Raw genomic sequence first — 18,240 nt, forward strand, 5'->3', positions numbered from 1 at the left:
GAAGTCATATTTGTAGCCTTGTACTCAGAGATCATTTAGATTGCACTGTCTAGTTGCATGTAATTTTTTTTTGCATTCTAACTTGTTTGTTCAGTTGCAAGGTTTTTTTCAGACTGGGTCATGGTGCTTAATGGGATTCCTGTTAGCAAATAAAGAAATTTTTTTTTAAAGTTGCAGATGGAACAGGCATATTCAGGTCACAGTGACATCAGTAATTACTCCTGTACCAAGCATCTTGCAGGAAACACGTGAATTCATCAGTCTTACTTCCCATTGCTCTGACTTCACATGCAAAAGTGTTTTATACATCTTGGATTTTGCTGAATGAAATAGCTTATAAAGCGTTATCAGAAGATACTGCAAAATTTCAAAGGGCATATGTAAAAGGGATTGAGCCACAGTAAACAACTGTTAGTTATGATTAAAGAAAAAAAGGTCACAGTGAGGGGAGAAAGGAGGGAGCAAGGTGCCACTGAAAAACAATTTTAACTTTCTTGGAATTTTAAGTCAGTAGTGCTTGGAGCGATTGCTGCCTTTTTGCAGCTTGTGCAGTCAGACTGAGCTACTTGTGCATAGCTTGGGGCTGTTTTTTCATGAAAGTACAAAAAACCCCTCATCTACAGTTTTTGTCTCCATCAACAGTCTGAAAGTTCTCGTTTCATATCGCTCACTCGCAGTGAAGAATAGTGCAGAACACTCGGAGGTCTGCAGTGGAAATAACACTGAAAGTGCATCATCTAAGAATACATCAAGATTATAGAATGATCTTGCAAGAAAAAAAAAAACGTTCACAATTTTTTATTACACAAACAATTCTGTATATGGATTTGTAAATTGCAGTCTGGGTTGGGAGGTTAAGCGTCTGCCTTTATCATAGCAGGAAAGAGTGTTAGAAGTGCTGTGTAGTGTACCTGGAACACCAGATCCAGTCACTGAAGTCTATGATAACTGTTTAGGAAGTATCTTACTTAGGAAGTCCTGTGGAAGCTCCAGAGACACCATGGAAAGTGGTAAATGTTTTGAGATGCTGAGTTAGCCACTTAGCTTGGGTTCAATATTGATTGGGTTCTTGGATGCCTGCTACCATTGCCTCTGTATGCTATCTGTGTGATTAAAGTGTGTTTTTGGAAAATTGCAGGCGTGACTCTCAGAAGAATTTGAATTTGTAACCATTATAAAACCATTGTCTCTAATAAGTTTCAGAAGCTGAAGAATTAAAAGGAATTGAGAAAAAAAAAAAAAAAAACCCACTCAGGCATCACAATCTGACACCCAAAGTTGAAACAGAGGTAATTTGTATCTGGGGGATCTTTACTGCATTGCATCTGAAACACTTCGCTTCTCTGGAGAACTTGTGTTTGTCACATGAAAATGATCTTTAGCTTCTATAAGCAAAGATGTCATCTCTAATCATTACTTATCAGTTTCCAGGCAAGCAATTAATGTCATCCAATGCTCATTGGGAAAATCAGCATTTCAAAGATCCTGATTTTTTTAAATTCTTATTTGGTTCAAGCACAATTTTGTCACATGTCCTTGTGAAAGATTGCTGTTTGTAATCAGTAGAGCTTAGATCCGGTTATACTAGGATTAGATGATGCTATGTTGTATTATTATATCCACTTGTCCAGTGAAGTTTGCAATATCTCTGTGATTCAGGAACCTCCCTGGCTAAATGGTTCCAGTGCCTATATGGCCACCCTCATGGGAGAAGGGGAAAAAAAAGGTTTTCCTAATATCTAGTTTGCCATCTCTCTTGTTCCAAGCTGTGTCCGTTGTATCTGGTCGTTTCATCATGCTGTTTCCAAGAAGATTCTGGTTTCATCTTCTCTCTTCCCTGCACCGGATACCTTCCCATCCAGTTGGCTCCCAGCCTCTCCTGGTGCACGGGGTTGTTCCTCCCCCGGTGCAGGACTCTGTGTTTCCCGTTGCCCAGAGCTGCGGCAGGTGCTGTGCCGCTGCTGGTTCTGTTTGGCCTCCTCCCGTGGAGGTCCGTCTGCTGGTTAACAGTGTTAGTGATTTCTGTTTTCTTGAAGGCTTCTTCCTTGGGTAGGTAGTTCCTGCATTGTAAAAACTCAAATTAGGAAAAATTGGAACATAGTTACCTCGGGAACAGTGTGATCATTTCATATCGTGTATTTGTCGTTACCACCAGAGAAGAGCCCTTATTCCAATTAGTGTCTAATCATGGTTTTCACTGTAAAAAAGAAAATCTAGATTAGATTTTTGCTAGCTACCTTCTTTTTTCCTTGTTTCATTTGACATTTACTCTTCCTGGTTCGAAATTTCAGTTACAAATTGAAATATTTTAAAGTGAGATCATTCTTTTCCAATTTTTTTTTTCTGTGTGCGTGTAATGTAATTCCTACAAAGCATCTTAAGAAAGAAGAAGGATCAAAGAACAGACCACGGATGGTACTGCCAATAAAACTTTAAAAGTACAATAATTTCTGAATTAATAATGGTTGAGAAATAGCTAGCTAAGTGTCCCTTTGACCCTTGTCTGTTCCTTGTAAAGGTGACGAGTCTTAGAGGAAAGGCTTCCCACTGACTAACACTGTGTCCAGAGGGTCAGCAGCCTTTTGCTTTTCTTGGGATGAAGGAGGAGGTAATTTCTGAAAAAGGCAGAAAGGCAGCTTTTTGAAAGCTTCCATATGATCTTCTCTATCACTGTAGTTGCTCCTTTTGTTGATAAACACTGAAGACCCTTTGTTGTTCCGTATTCTGAAAGGTGGAAGGGAGAAGATTGGCCTTATATTCTACATATTTCTTTATATTCTACAAAGTCCAGTAAACTATCACTTGGAATGTCAGGTGGATTTCCTGCTCTCTTGATTTATTTTATTGTTCTTCCTTGTATTTATTAGTGGAAAGAGGGAGTATTATGCTGCTCCTTCCTACTTCATCTAACTGAAAACCAACTTTCTGATAAGTCTCGGTCAGGTCACTGCATTGTGCAGCTTCATAGATCAATGTCTTCAGTGATTTATATCTTCTCATTGATTCTAGAAAGCTTGCCATTTTCAGACCGCAGGGTCTGTTTTCATCTGTTGTTTCCTGTTGGCTGTAGGGCCTGTAGTGTTTGATCAAAGGGTTCATCTTCGGTATACTATTTGCTTGATTTGTAGAATAAACTGAATACTTAGAAGTAATGGTCAGGGCAGGACGTCATTTTAGATTTGCAAAATATTGTTGCTTTCAGAAAAGCAATGACAGTTTAAACCAGCTTGAGAAGCTTACACAATGTGGGATTTGATCATAAGTTTCTCATTAATTTCCGTGGGAACAGGTCTGCAGTGAGCAGCATAATCCTAGTTTCCTTTTCGTAAAACTTGAATATTTAATGTTTTTATTGTCTCTTTGTTGACACAGAGCATTAGAGATGTAGATGAGTCTTTACTGAAGAATTCTCATCAGGCTGCTTGCATCATCTCATGGTACAGGCTTGTATCTTAAACTCTTATTGCTTTGGGGAGACCAAGAGCTGGGTTGTTGCTTTTTTTGCCTTTCTCTGCTTTTGGTTTTTTTTTTGTTTTTGTTTTTGTTTTTTTTTTTACCTGTCCACCTTACTTCCAGAGCACATTTCCATCTGTTCCCTTTTCACAGAAATGAAACTGCATTGATCAGTGGGATAGCACTTACTCTGCCTTTGTTGGCCTTCTGACCTGGAGAGTATTTTGCTATTCAGCTTGAAAATCCAGCCTGCCTTTAATTGTGCAATATGTGAGGCATACAGCAGAAATTGTTTAGAAGATTCAAAAGATAGTCTTTATCTGAGGTAAGGCAAGAAGTGTAGGAATCTAAGCTTAAAAAAAAAAAAGGAATAAGCTGTTCTACGCCATTATTTGCTGCCTTCAGCATGCTCACTCCAGAGCTTTCTGTAGGATTTGATCAACATCCTGCAGGAGATACGCATTTCCTCTTGGAAATCTGTCTCTGCCCCTTCCTGCCTCCCTCCAGCGGGCAGCTGCCGCTGATATTAGCACATTTTTCACTCTTAAGAGGATTCTGTTGTTCCAAAAGCCTTTGTCATCCTCCCTCTTACTTGACTTGACTTTTAAGTGCAAAGGATGTTTAAGAGGTGCCTGGTTTTTTTTTGCTTTCTTGTGTGTGGATTTTCCACTCTGCCCCTGCTGTGCATCACCCAGGTAGAACTGGTTGAAGTGCCCTCAGCAAACTGCGTTCCTAAGCACGATTTCTAAGGTTAGCAAAGTTTTCCTCTGTTCTTCAGCTTTTCCTGATAGGGTAAGTGACATATCAGGGACCTTTTTAGCCCATGCCTGAAACACTGAAATTCATTTATTGTTACTCAGTAATAAATTAGCTTTGAAAATATGTGAGGTGTACTTAAACACTCAGGCAGGGTAACAGCAGTAAGTATCCTGAGGTGTCCTAGTGCACATCGTAGTAAAAGAGGATGTGTATTCTTGATTATGCCACTAGCGTGCAAAGTTCATCAAATTTTGTAACTGGAAGATGAATGGGTTACTTCTTGAGGTGACTGGGATTTACTCTGTGAGAAGTTGCATTGCTCCCCTTTCTGTGATGAAATGTCATAACCTCTGCTTTCTTCTACCTGTCCTTTGAAATTGCTGCCCTCGAGTTTGAGCAGGGAAGGTGTCCCTGTGCAGATGTTCTTGTTTTCTTCCATTGTTAGCCACATCTAATTCATGTCACATTCTCTCCTAAAAATGATTCTTTGTGTTTGAATTACATCAAAGAGATACCTTTGTCTTTTTTTTTCCCCTCTGAGTTCATCAAAGTGTTTTAGATCAACACACTCATCAGGGCAACTTGAAGGAAAAATGGATTAATGGCTCTTTTACAGATACTTGATCTTTGCACCAGTGAGTAGCAAACAAGAAAAAAACCTCTAACTACTGTATTTTTGGGTCCTTTGTGATCAGGATAGCACTAATGCTGGAAACCTGATGGAATGGCTCTTGATGTCTATGTTTTGAGGCTCAAAATGAGATCTGTGCCCCATGGTTCATGTAAGAGTATTTAGTGATTAAGCCCATAGCTTATAAAATTGATTCTTGATTAAAATTTTAACATAGTAGTAGTCAATTTCTAAGCTAGTTAATATTTTAAAAAGATGTTGTTAGAAATGTGATTCATGGTGCTGATTTTTAATTCAGTTGTGTTTATGGCTTTTAATTAGGATAATGTCATGCAGTTAACTCTCAAAGAGTTATATTTGCACGGTTATTCAAGCTGGATCAGTTACTCATGAAAATACATGTTTTTATGCTTAGATAGAGTTTGTGTTCTGTAGTAGTTACGGAAAATACATCTCACTTACAGACTAATCCGAAGAGGATGAAAGGATGTGTCTTTGTATGTAAGAACTATCAAAAAAGGCACAGAAAGAAAACTAAATGCTCATTAAAGGACTTCTCTAGGTTTGTGTTGACACAAGTTATTTAGTGTTGATTTACCTCACATTTTCCATTCATAATCTTCTCATTAGTTGTCACGCTGCATCTGCTTATATAGTCAGAGAATGTTGTTTACAGGTAGAGACTGGCCACTTTGTGCTGCGCTCAGATGATAATTCACTCTGTACATCTGTCTAGTTCTCCTTTTTCCCCTTGTGCTCGCCGTGCCGGTTTGGGCAATATTTTACATTGCCTGCTTGCAGCCTCAGTGTTTTGCTTGCTCTATCTCATTCTCTGTCTCAGCACAGAACTTGGACACATGATGAATGGAGTTAGTAGGAGTCGCTGTTCAATCCTATGATTTTTATAGACCTCTTGTAAAACTCAGCAGCCGTGGTCCACTCAGCAGCAGCAGCTCATAATAACCCAATTTGACAGACTTGTAATAGACTGGGGCTCTTCTGAAAATTTTGCTGTCAGTTTGATTCTCTCCAGTTATATATTAGAATAGAATTTAAATTTGTATTAGTGTAGGTCTTAAATCAGTATTCAGGTGGTAGCTTGGTGCTCAGTCCATTATTTAGTAAATTCAAATGTTAGCACTGGATGAGGAAAGGTGAAATACATTAGACGTGAACATATGTTGGCTTTTCTTCATTAAACTGCTTTATATCTCAATGGCAAAATGTTTCCATTGAAAGCTGGTATGCTCAATGTTAATTGCAACTTTTAAAGAAGAAAATGTAAGTTATTTTATTAAACAGATAATGAGTTCCACTTTTTAGAAATCTTAAGTAAATGTAGTAGTTGTGCATACACTTTTGCAGAATTGACATACCAGCATGTTTCGTAGACACTTCATAACTCCAGTTATTTAGTACTGTAATGTAACTATCAACTTACTCTGTCTTTTTTTCATTCATATACAAGGGAGATTTGAAGATACTTGCATAGTTAACTTCATTTCCACCTGTGAGTAATGACATTTTAAAAAATCATTTCAGGAAAAGCTGTCAGAAGACAGCAGGAAATGTAAAGAAGTCATGGAAAAAATTCACACATCAGCAGACGAAGATTCAAGAAGTGAAAGCAGCAGCACTGAAGAAGAAAAAGAAAAGACAAAATTGCTGTTGGAGCGTTTGAAAGCTCTGGAGGTAAGAACTGCAACAGTCTCATACATAAAAGACCACCCTGCCCTCTGCCTCATTCATTTATTGGCTTTGAATCACCCTGTAGTATGGATCTAACCTTTCACAGTTCACCTGTACTCATGTTATGGGGTATTTTTTTACAATTCATGTATCAAGGATAAATAAGAAGCTTAGTCTTAAAACCACTGGAAGGATCCCTTTCTAATGTTGAGGGTCAGGTATCTTTAAAAAGAACTTCATACATTATTTTAATTCAGTTGAGATAATTTAATTTTAAAAATTGTTTTTACTGGTTTTATTTCAATTATTGATATTGTAAGACCAATATAGGTGGTTTAATGACTGTCGTAAACCCCACATTGCTTCATTCTATATTGATTGCTCAACTTTTAATTGCTGGACTGCTTCCTTCAGAGAGCTCAGGTCTTTTTACAGCTAGATTGTGGAAAATCTGTTTCCTTGTAGACCACAAGGAGAACTCACACTCTACATTTTGAGTGCATTTCTGGGAAATTAGGATGTGCAAAATAGTGCACCAGATGGTAGTTCCTAACTAGAGGAAATTTTTAAAGTTTTGTTAGGCAGCTGTGGACAAGGTGCAGGTAAGACTGTAACCGCTATATTTTGTGTTATTTTGTGCTTCTTGATAGAAGCACAGATTTCAATGTGTATAAAAAAGACTATACATATTTTAGTATAACTTTGAATTAGTAAAAAGGCATATTTTTATCTTGTCATGTCTTTCTTCTATTCTCTTCTGTTCAAGTATCTATGTATTGTTATATGTATGGCTAAATTAATGCCTTAGGATGATTTAGTGGCATTTTGCCTCTGTAGAATCTTGGTAAACATCGCTAGGCCTATACATTTTTGGTTAAGTGTGAAGGCTCTTTTGCATCTTAATTTTTATTTTCAGTTGTACTCTGATCAAATGAAAACTCTAGATTTTTGTTCTTGAGGACTTTGTTAAAAGTAAAACATGAACAGTTATAATCATATTTGGATCTAAATACAAAATCTGAAAGGTATAGACAGTCTCTGCAATTTTTGTTTCCTTTAAGATGTTAGGCTATTTGTCAAATGAACACATTTAATATTAAGTAATTTTGCCCTGGGAAAAAAACCACAATGATACTAAATTTTTAAGACCCATTAAACTCTGATACATTTACAGTTTACGATGGTCTTGCTTTTTGTGTCAATGGAGGTAGGTTCCTTGTGGTCTTTGATTTCCAAATATGCATGATTTGTGTTTGCTTCACCTTCCTCTTTATCATTCTGCACGACAGTTGCAGTTCTTTATGTCCTCAGTTGATAGGAAGTTGTTCAATAATGTCACAGCCTTTATCGGTTATGGCGAATTGCCCAGATACATAACGTATTGTTACGGACAGACAGAATCCAGTTCTGGAAGGGCAGTGAATAGGTCTCCTCACTGATGTCAGTGTTGTGCAGTGGCTTGTTCAAAACCACATATTAGTGAATGTCAATACTTCAGCAATTAATGTACCTAAATATTCTAAGGAGATGTGAAAGTAGAAAGGTGAACTGCAGGGCCAACGTTAATTGTGACCCAAGATAATTAAAACAAAGTGTTGTTAACTGTGTGTTGTTTAATGTTACATATTCTTCCACTTGATTTTGTCTTGAAGAAAATAAATTGTAATGTCAAAGGCTCTATGGTTTATTAATTAAGAGACATACTTTTTAAAAGTTATATGCAGTTAGCGGTTCTAATCCTTTACTATTTGCAGAGTAATTGTTCTGAATATTTTAATAGTCTATACAGAAAGGAATGAAAAATTATTGTTTGTTAGTTCATCTGCTGTGGGTGTCAGAATCTTTAATCTTACTTTACATGTTTAGTTTTTACTGTATCATACACAATTAATAAAATCGGCGAGGCTAATAAAGTACTTACTAAAGTTAGGCCTCCATCTGTGCACTGCAGAATCTGAAGACTGCCTATAAACAGAACCTGGTAAAAGTAATAGTCAAAATGTGGACATAATCCATTAATGCCTATTAATATAATTTTATTAATACCAGCACTTTTAAGACATCTGTTTATATCTCTTGGTGTTAGCTTTTTTGTTGCTCAGATGTAGCCTAGTCTGTTAGGGCATTGTAAAATGGTTCCGTCCTCCTCCCCACCTGTGTTCATCGTCCTACTCCTAGAGTGAGCTTCTCTTGAAATGAGGGACTGTATGTATGCATTTACCTGTGCGTAAATGTATATGAGGGTTTACCTGTAGGGAGAAGTTTGAGGAAGTGCAGTAATGTTTTTATTATATAAAAGTTTAGATTTAGCAGGTAGTTATTTTTCTGGTTAATATCTTCTCTTGGCTGATCACATGAAAACAAAAAAAAGCTGGGTGAGTCTGAGCTGAGTTGCAAGTGAATGAAGTACCGAAAGAGAAAAGCTGTCCACCAGCACAGGGATAAATGGGTAGTTTAGCCGGTACATACACAATATAATAGATGATTTAGTTTCTTGTATTTTGAATTTCTGTATGAGAAAAGAGTTCCTGTTCAATATATGGACTAAATTGTTTCTGCACCTCCTGGAGTACTGGCCTGGTAGATATGAGGTACCTGATGATTTTCTTCAGGAATTTCTGGCAATGTGAGGAAAACTGTAGTCATCTTGGACTGTTCAATATGGACCAGGGAATTACCACATCTAAGTGTGAAAAAAGAGGTGAGGCTTCATTTTCACAGAAAACTTTCTTTAGATCGCTTACATAGCAGTGGAGTTGTATTTAACATTTCTTTTTTTTTTTTTCCTCATACTTGAGTGCTGACAAATGTATTGCGAAAAAAAATTATGTATTACCTTTTATGTTTTATTAACTTCTGTTTAATCTAGACATTTTCTCACTGAAGGGTACAAATCAATGTAATAAAGTGTCTTTGTATTCAGTCCAAGTGAAAGCTATGATTAACTTTGATAAGAAATATGTATACATATTCTCCCATTGCTCCTTCTACCTATAATCTTTTTACATCCTTTATAATTTACAGCAAACTCTATTTCCACTCTACTGACTGATAAATACCATACATTTCTAATCAAATGAAACAGATGACAAATAACAAACAGTTCATATCATCTTGTATCCCGTTTTATGTAGTTGAAATTAATTGTGATTTCCTGGATATCAAAACTCCTTTGTGCCTTCAGCATTTTTAGTTGGCTGCTCTTGAAATGCCACTTAATTTACTTCAGCAGTTATGATCAAATGCCTTCTAACTCTTACAAAGCAAAAAAAAAAAAATCTCTGATAACTTCTCAGTGTGTTTGGAGTGCTGCAAAGAATGAAATATTAATGAAGTACGGTGAATAGCGTATCAGCTGCCTTAGTGGAATTTTGGTTTTTTTTAATCTCCTTTCATCACCAGAAGAATTGCAATTTTTTTTTTTTTAAATGGTGGCCAGAAATGCACAAAACCCAGAATTTATTCTGGACATGCATCAACCCCCATACAGCAATTTCAGGTGCATGTAGGTATATACACAATTAGAGTAAAACAATATTATTATATTTCCAAAGTCACATGCATATAAGTTGGAAATTTTTCACAAAACCTTAATTTGGCCTCCTGGGTATGTTAGCATTGTACGGACTCTCATTGCAAGATAGTATGCTATTTCTTGTTTCCAGCAAGAACATTTCACACAGTCACAGTGCACACAGGAAAGCTTTAAGAGTATTCCATATTTGAAAAACAGGATGTGTAAAGGCCTTAAAGCTATCCCAGAGCTTTGTTATCCAATATGGAGCTATGGGCTCTCTGCCCCAATTTAGCCTCAGATTATGGAAATACAGGCTGCCCGACCACCTGCGTAATTGCAAGTGAATTAAACTGATATACTGAGTTAGTGTCAGTCTTAATCTAAAAATGTCTGCAAAAGACATAGTTACTTTGATTTTAAAAATTTAATCAGTGATAAATACTGTGTCAGCTGTGAAGGCTTATTAAAGTCTGTCATTTGCACAGACATCTATGCAGTGAGCATAATTCAGTATGAATTAACGATGTGAAATATTCCAGCTGTTCTGAACTTCCTTCTTTGCAACTACAGGAGTGCAGCTTTCTTATAAAGTATTTGCTTTTGGTTGATTATGAAGAAAGTAAGCTGACTGGGATTGCTCCGAACTAAGTGACCAAAGAATACTTAATGGAAATTGTTTTGGATGATGCTGTGCTTTGCTGGTAAAAAAGGGATTCTGTAAGATACACAAATTTTGCTTGTCGGGTTATGACCTTTCACATGCTGCTTGTCCTCTCAGTTCCTCAAAAAGAAAGGACAGTGTGAGTGGACGTTGATGAAGACTCAAGAAGATCGGATTCAGTTCCCATCTCAGCAGCAGATTTCCTGCATCCTGTACAGTCCTTTTCAGCTGTTTGTGCCTTGGTACCACATCTGTAGACAGGTAGAGAGCTAGAAAGTAGCATGCAGTCAAATACCTTGGGAAGCTGTCTGGTTTCCTCTTACTTCTTCCATCTGAATGTGTTTTTATACTTTGACTCAAAGACATGGAACTGGAAACAACTCAGAGGAGAGGGACGTAATGCCCTGGTTTAGTCTAGTAGGGTGCCACATTTTACACAGGAGATAAAGAAGAAAACAGATTACAGAAGAGGCGGAATTAAGATTTCGAGTCTAGATGTGTCTGTTGAGCTCTTAGATGCTGAGTTAGCACATATAAGGAACATCTAAACTGTAGATCCTAGATCCACTCTGCAGGAAAAGAGAATAATTGCCCCTACCCACTCCAACCTTCTGTCTGTGCTGGTTCCTCTATGAAGGTAGGCATAGGATTGACTTCTTATCTGCATTTCTGAAAAGCCCACAGGCCTTCCTCCCAGAAATCGCTAGAAGTCTTTCAGATAAGCAGAGTGCAGGTGCACTCCCTCCTGTGAGGCTTCGAAGTTGCTCTGTATGGCAGGAGTAAGCACGTGCATTGCATCATGTGGTGCACCATGCTTGTCTTACGACAAGATGCCAACCTGTAATGGGGCGAGTAATGCTTGCGTTTAGGATAGGACATCGTATTTTTGCTAGCAGCTGTTCTGTTTCCTGGCTGTATGTGCACGCCTCATTTGACTCCGCATGGTCCCATTCTGCTCCCGTCTGTTAGATGAGCAGGGCACCATCATCTTGTTATGGGGAATTCAGGAGTTCTGGTTGTGTGGGAGCAGTGTCCACTCTTCAGAACAGGTGATTTACCCACCTTAGCCTATGATGGCACACTGTTAACACCTTGCTAAAAAGTCAAATTAAAATATTATCATCAAGGAAGTGGTTCCCCTGGTTTGCTGGGTGTCCCACTTCCATCCTAGAAGTTCTGCAATGGGCACGAGTTCCATTGGCCTCAAAAAATAATGATTGAAGGCTGCTCACAACCTTGCATTTTCACCAAATAGCAAGCCACTGGGGTAGCGTTAAACTGTAACCTTGAAGTTATCAAATGAAAAGCCCAACTCTTGTGTGAAAGTCTCATTGCCTGTGGGTGAGTGAGACTCAATGAAAGTTTCAGTAAACGAATCTACAGTAGAAGCAGTAGCTGCTAGGGAAGAGTCAGGAAGCCACTCTAATTTTAATTATAGAGTTTTACCCTCTTGCCCTTTGCAGTTCATCACAGAAAGATGTGTTTTGTTTTAATAAATTGAGCTTTGGGAGAAAACTCGTTCAGGATAATAAGCTAAATGTTCAGATATGTTAGAGTGGTAATTTCCCTTGTATCATCACCATTAAACAAATGAGGAAGTATGTCAAGTATTTCCCATATTATGTTTTTACTACCCTGCAGAGGAAGAAAGATGTGATATCAATGAACTATAAAAAAGATTAAAAAGAAATATGAGAAGGGTACAGATTTCCTTTGAGTGGATTCAGAAGATAACTTTGAGTAGGGTGCTGATGGTTTTTGTTTTGCTCTTACATTATTTTCCCTTTTTTTTCCCTCATTTTCCATGTACTACAATGTAAAATGCTAAGAAAATTAATAATTATGGTATTTTCCATGGAAAGAAATATACAGGATGCAGGGGCAAAGAGCCTGAGTTTTTGAAAATAACTGTGAAGAAAAACTTTTTATTTATTTTAAGTCAGCTGCTTCACCTTGGTTTGTAGGAAATTCGTATCACTTTACTTAGGTGCACAGAAAAATCATGAAACTTTAAAATATTTTATAGCAATGTTCTAAATATTTTGTAGCAACTAGTCATATTCCAGCCAATGCATTTAATCTGATTCAGCCAGAAGCCTCTTCTTAGCCCAGTGCCCTGGCCATCCGCATAACTAGATTTATTATGCTGATCAGTCACCAAAGGCCAACCTACTTAATCCTAATTATTGGATTATTTTACTTTTAAATCTTTTCAGTAGGAGACTTTTATAATTAGTTTTCTGAACTATGCCTAAGAACTTTTTTTTTTTTTATAGTCAGGGATCAGATGATGAGGCAGGGAAAGTCTTATTTCCATACTTATCCAGTGGCTGATAATGAATCAGCATTGACTTGCATCACTGGTTTCAGAACCAACCCAGTTTATTCCCGCTCTTTGCTGGTACTTGCAAATTGTTTTGTCTTCCCAATAACTGAGCAAATTTTAAATTAAAGTGAAACAAGCACTATCTAGCTGAATGCATTCTATAATCTGTTGATGCTTGAACTATTTTATTGTAGGTCCTCAGCAGCTCAGTTGCCCCTAGTCTTTGAGAAGCGAATCTCATGGCTGCTACCTATTTCTCCTTGCCTTTGTGCTCTGGGGTACTTCCCTCTTTGCCATCTGTCCTCACTCACTTACGCTGCAGTCTTTAAGTGCCCCTCCTTCTCAGATGCTTGTACCCTCCCTCCTGCCAGCTCATGCCCTCCTGCTGCTCAGATCTTCCTCTGTGGCTTTCTGTCCATCCTACGTGCTGCCCACAAGCACGTGAACCTGCGTTCTTCATAGTTGGCACAGAGGCTGTGGTCGATGCACCTTATCAGTTGGGATGTTAATAGAAACAGAAGATAGAGACTAATAGAAACCTCTTCTGGGCAGAGAGCTGCATTCAGTTAGTATGTGATGAGTATGTAAGAGAAGAGAATGTACTTCTTACAGGCATGTAAAATACGGAGCATCTAAAAGGACTTTATTTTTTTCTTTCTTGTTTTTTTTTTCCCTAAGCCAGTCAGAATTCATGGCAATTTCTTTTTTTGGCATGCAAAAATCAAGATGATCTAGTAGGGATATGAATTTACACAGGAATGTTGAAAATAGCTCTGCACACTGGATGTAGGAAGAGCTGTGCAGATTTGCTCTGTTTTTCATTGCTCTAACCATTTCCTGCTGTCATTAGGGAGAGACTGCCGATCCACTGTTCCACCAAACAGTTCCATCTCCTGAAATGGAGAGTGCCTTAATAGAAATAAGTCTGTACATTAAGTCATTGCCTCCGTGACTCATGGAAGAGGCATGGAGGAGGCCATGCATATCTGCATTTTTCTGACTATTCAGTTCACTGAAATGTTAAAATACTTAGTTTCTAAAATCAACTGTGGTGCCTCCTGGAATTTTTAGTCTGAGTAACAGATGATATTGTTTTCTTTTCTAACTAAGTCTAGTGAAAAAAAAAGAACATTGAATTCTATCTCCTGGGAAGCACCAGAGCAGTGGTTCATAAGTAAAATGTTTTGGGTCACAACATGCAGAGCTTCTGAGCTTTTGGCACATGTTGAAAAGGTAAAAACTTTCAGACTGACTCTCTGCTTTCTACTCTGAGATACCCACGAAGCGGTAATCTGTCAAAATCTGCTAATTCAATGAAGTGCTCAACAGAATATGCTCTGACTACTGTTCCTGTTCTGTTAAATTTTAAAACTGTGTTTAATTGTTTCAAGCGTGACATCGTGTCATACCCTGTCAACTACTTACATAAAGAGAATTTTGCTGCGTATCAGAATTTTTCTCCTTTAGCTTGCTTATGCAGTCCATTTAAGTTTTACTAAAAGCTACTAGTTTTCTAGGATTAGATATTTCAGTGCTCTTGTCACACACATCAGACCATCCAAGTGAGATACAAGGCACATTGTAAAGGCAGAGTGGGTAACTTACACTGTTCCTGATTTGTACCTTCTCGAGGTAGAATGACACAAAATGCCTGTTTCCAGGGCAGTGAATCCAACATCTTCCAGATGGAAGAAATATTTCTTACATGCAATTTCTAGTTCACATTAATATCTTAGTCAGGATACTGTTTAAAAGATCCTTTAAGTTACCTATTGTGTCGATTTTTTGCCTAAATAATGGTGCATGCAGTTGTGAAAATTATAGGTAAACTGTAGGATCCTCAAGGTAGTATATTGAGCTCTGTAATTTTTACAAAAAAAAAAAAAACATGAGGAGAACTTAGATAAGCATTTTAGCACAACTAAATGTAATTGTATGTATTTATTGTAAAAGCAGATTGTAAATTCAGTTTTTCCTATGATATTCCAAATTCCAGTAAAATAGCGTTTTTCTTATGGTTATGTGCCACAGAGAAAAGCTGTGTGGTACTTGCTTGGCTGAAATAACAAATGCTCTTTAAATAGTTCAAAGTATTGAATATGGCTACAAGAATAATGATTTGGTGCCAGGAGGTCTGAGAAATAGGTGTAGTCAGTGAAGAAAAGGTAAGTCACGGAAGTCAAGGAAAACCTTCTCGGTTTTATTAAACCTGTCAGATTTTCTCTATTGAAATAAATGTTAACTGTGTTCTGCAAAGAGTCCTTGCTAGGTTGCAGTGAAGGAATGTGATATTTCAGTCTGACTTTTATAATTTAAATAATGATGGTTTTTCAGTGCCTTTCTCTCCATGTATAGTGCCTTCTTGCACGTAATCAGCAGATAATGTAACTTACCTTTTTTAGCAATCAGGCATGTGGTACAATTGAAAATTCGCTCTCCCTGCTGAATGAAATGAGATTTTCCAACACTGTGTTATAGATCTAGGTGACTGTGTTTATCCCAACACATCTATCATTTCAGAGTGAGACTCAGTGGTTTTTTTAAGTAGTTTCTCTCGGGTATGCACTCCGGCCCGGTTCTACACAGGCACTTTTTGGGAGCCCTCTCATTGCTCACAGTGCCATTTCTTACAGAGGAAACTTTCTGCATGACAGAGATTTCAAAATCATATCTCATGTTTTAATTTACATGCTAATGCGTGCAATTTGGCTGGCAGTGATGACAGTTGTATAGTTCATAAACTAAACAAATAGCTGCAGTTCATGTCAAACTAACATTATGAAGAAAATCCGGGCAGTCTGTGGACATTCTCCACTGGCTGTGTAGGAAATCCCAGTTAATTTACCTCTGCTGTTAGAGCTGAATACCTTACAACTCTTACATAGCAAAATAATTTCTCTGTTTTCGTTTCTCTTTACTGGCCTTGGAAAATGATGAAACAGTAATGAGGTCTGCATGGTGATCCACTTTTTCTTCATTTGATAGTGATTTCCTTTTTGTTCATCTTGCAGAAATGCAGAATGTGAGATTGTAGCTGGGATTCTGGTATAGTTACACAAATTACTAGAATTACTGGAGCTGTGCTGACTCATAGCATGTAAGGGTCTTGGTTCTTGTGTTGGCCATATGTTTAACTACCCATGTGAAATCTATATGATTAACATACTCATGAAATTAAATATTCACTGGCTTTATTATGCAGTCACTTTAATACTCCATGGCAGAAAATACTCAAATTATTATTTTTAAGTCTGCTTACTCTGTCATGGTGACAAGCACAGATTGTAAGATCAGTCATGAATATATAAAGAGAATAGATAAATCAAATGTGGAATACTCTGACTTCATTACGCGGGACTCTGATTTTTGCTTATGGTTCCATATGTGATTACTCATTAGGTAATTATTTAATTTCAATGTATCATCAAAACAGCTATACATGGGTCCAGTATAACCTTACATATGTTGACATGTATACCTAGATGCATACATACATGGTTTACATTCGTCTGGTTAAGATCTGCATTACTCCCAGAGATTTTGAATTACATGTTGTCACATATTGCCCATCTCTGCCAGTTGTAGGTTGCCTTTCCCCATAAACGGCTCAAGGAGATCCTCCATTCTTTTTCTTCTCAGGTTGAGTGCCTTTCCTCTTGTTCCCACATCAAGTAGCTAAAACGAGGACTCTGCCCCAGGGTGGACTCTGTTCTGCTGGTTAGCAGTGTGCAGCTGTCACCTGCCCACTGCGACCAAGAGCTGCCATCTCATCTTTTTCACGTGTGTGCCCATGTTCCCTGTGCAGGTGGAGAAAAGATGAGGTTGCCTGGCAGGCTCTCCAGTTGCATCTGGGATAGACGGGCATGCAATGCCACCTAGAGGGGAGAGGTTCTCCCCTGCCCGCAGGAATACCTGTGGTCTCTGCTCGCCTTCCATCCCGTGTGGTGACAGTGCTCACTCATCTTTGCGATTCATACATTTTCCTGTTCCTCTTCTGGTTAGTATGTACCCATACAAGTCCAAGACTTGGAAATTATTTAGGAGAAGAGAAATGCTCAATTAGTAACTACAACTGTTTCCCTTTACTACACCTGCAGGTTTCCCTGTTGTCTTCGATCAGTCAAATGGTCTGTTCCTCCAGAATAATCCTTCTGATTTAAATGCTCTGGGTCTTAGTCTTTCAGTTCTTTAGGAAAAGTTCTTTCAAAAAGAGGAAGCAAGTAAGACCTAGGTATGTCTTTCAGCTTTTTGGGAAACGGTAAGAAAAAGACTACTTAAAAATTGGTTACTTTGCTAGACAAAGTCCTTGTAAAGTTATTGCAGCAAGAGTTTCAGGTCAGCTGAAGAAATGGGTCTGAGGGTTGCACATTGTGTGAGACTACTGTGTGTTTAGACGGAAGAAGCTAAAATCTTCCTTTCTTTTATTGCATCTCTTCTGCTGAAATACTTGGTTAGTATTTCTCATAACAGTTTATGGTAAGCTGGAAATGAGCAGAGATGAGCTTTTCAGTGAAGAGGTCATATGGCTGAAACAGCTAAAGTTTGTCCTTGCTTGCCTCCTAATAGCTCCTTCTTTTTCTTCTTTTAAACCTTATGGAGTTTACTTCTTTAGAACTTAGGCATGTGCCAGAGGAAAGTCTGTTTCCTTCCTTCTCCTTGATAATTTCCTTCAGTCCTGTATTGCATTTGATATCATTATACTTTAATTGCTATTAATAATGACAGAGTAATATTCTTTTTCTTAATTAAGCAATGAATGTTCTTTCTGTAACCTTAGATCTGATCTGTATCATCACAAAAACAGTTTTGTTAGACATTGTAGTGTCTCCCCAGTGCTGTGCGGAGATAACTGTTCCGTACATACATACATTAATTTGATTAAATTAAGGTAAGGTGAGGGAAACACAGAAAGAGGCCATGTTACGAGCTTTATAAACCATGTAGTCTTTTTATATAGTGCCCTGCCATGCAAGATAGTACAGGTAGCAGAAGCAATGAAGCTGCACGGCATAGTTTCCATTTGAACTAATTAATTCTTCTGGAAAATGAAGGTATTAGCCCCAGTAAGACAATGTGTTAGCAACCTGAGCCAGCTTTAGCAGATCTGTGCAGAGCCACTTGGTGTAGTGTTGACTTACCTTCACTGCTGAGGCAACACTTGTGTCTTCCTTTTGGCTTCTCTTGGTGTGGCAGAATATATCTTT

At 37.9% G+C, this 18,240-nt stretch overlaps 1 protein-coding gene across 1 annotated transcript in view; it reads left to right on the forward strand.

The window, feature by feature from the left end:
- Window positions 1–18,240, forward strand: part of NCKAP5 (NCK associated protein 5) — a 398,473-nt gene that overhangs the window by 264,310 nt on the left and 115,923 nt on the right. Inside the window, exon 7 of the mRNA XM_086751339.1 lies at window positions 6,386–6,535. Coding sequence (XP_086607465.1) covers window positions 6,386–6,535 — 150 coding nt within the window. The remainder of the gene's footprint in view (window positions 1–6,385; window positions 6,536–18,240) is intronic.

Source organism: Chlamydotis macqueenii, chromosome 6, assembly GCF_036417535.1.
Source record: "Chlamydotis macqueenii isolate bChlMac1 chromosome 6, bChlMac1.mat, whole genome shotgun sequence".
In the NCBI taxonomy this organism is placed as follows: Eukaryota; Metazoa; Chordata; class Aves; order Otidiformes; family Otididae; genus Chlamydotis; species Chlamydotis macqueenii.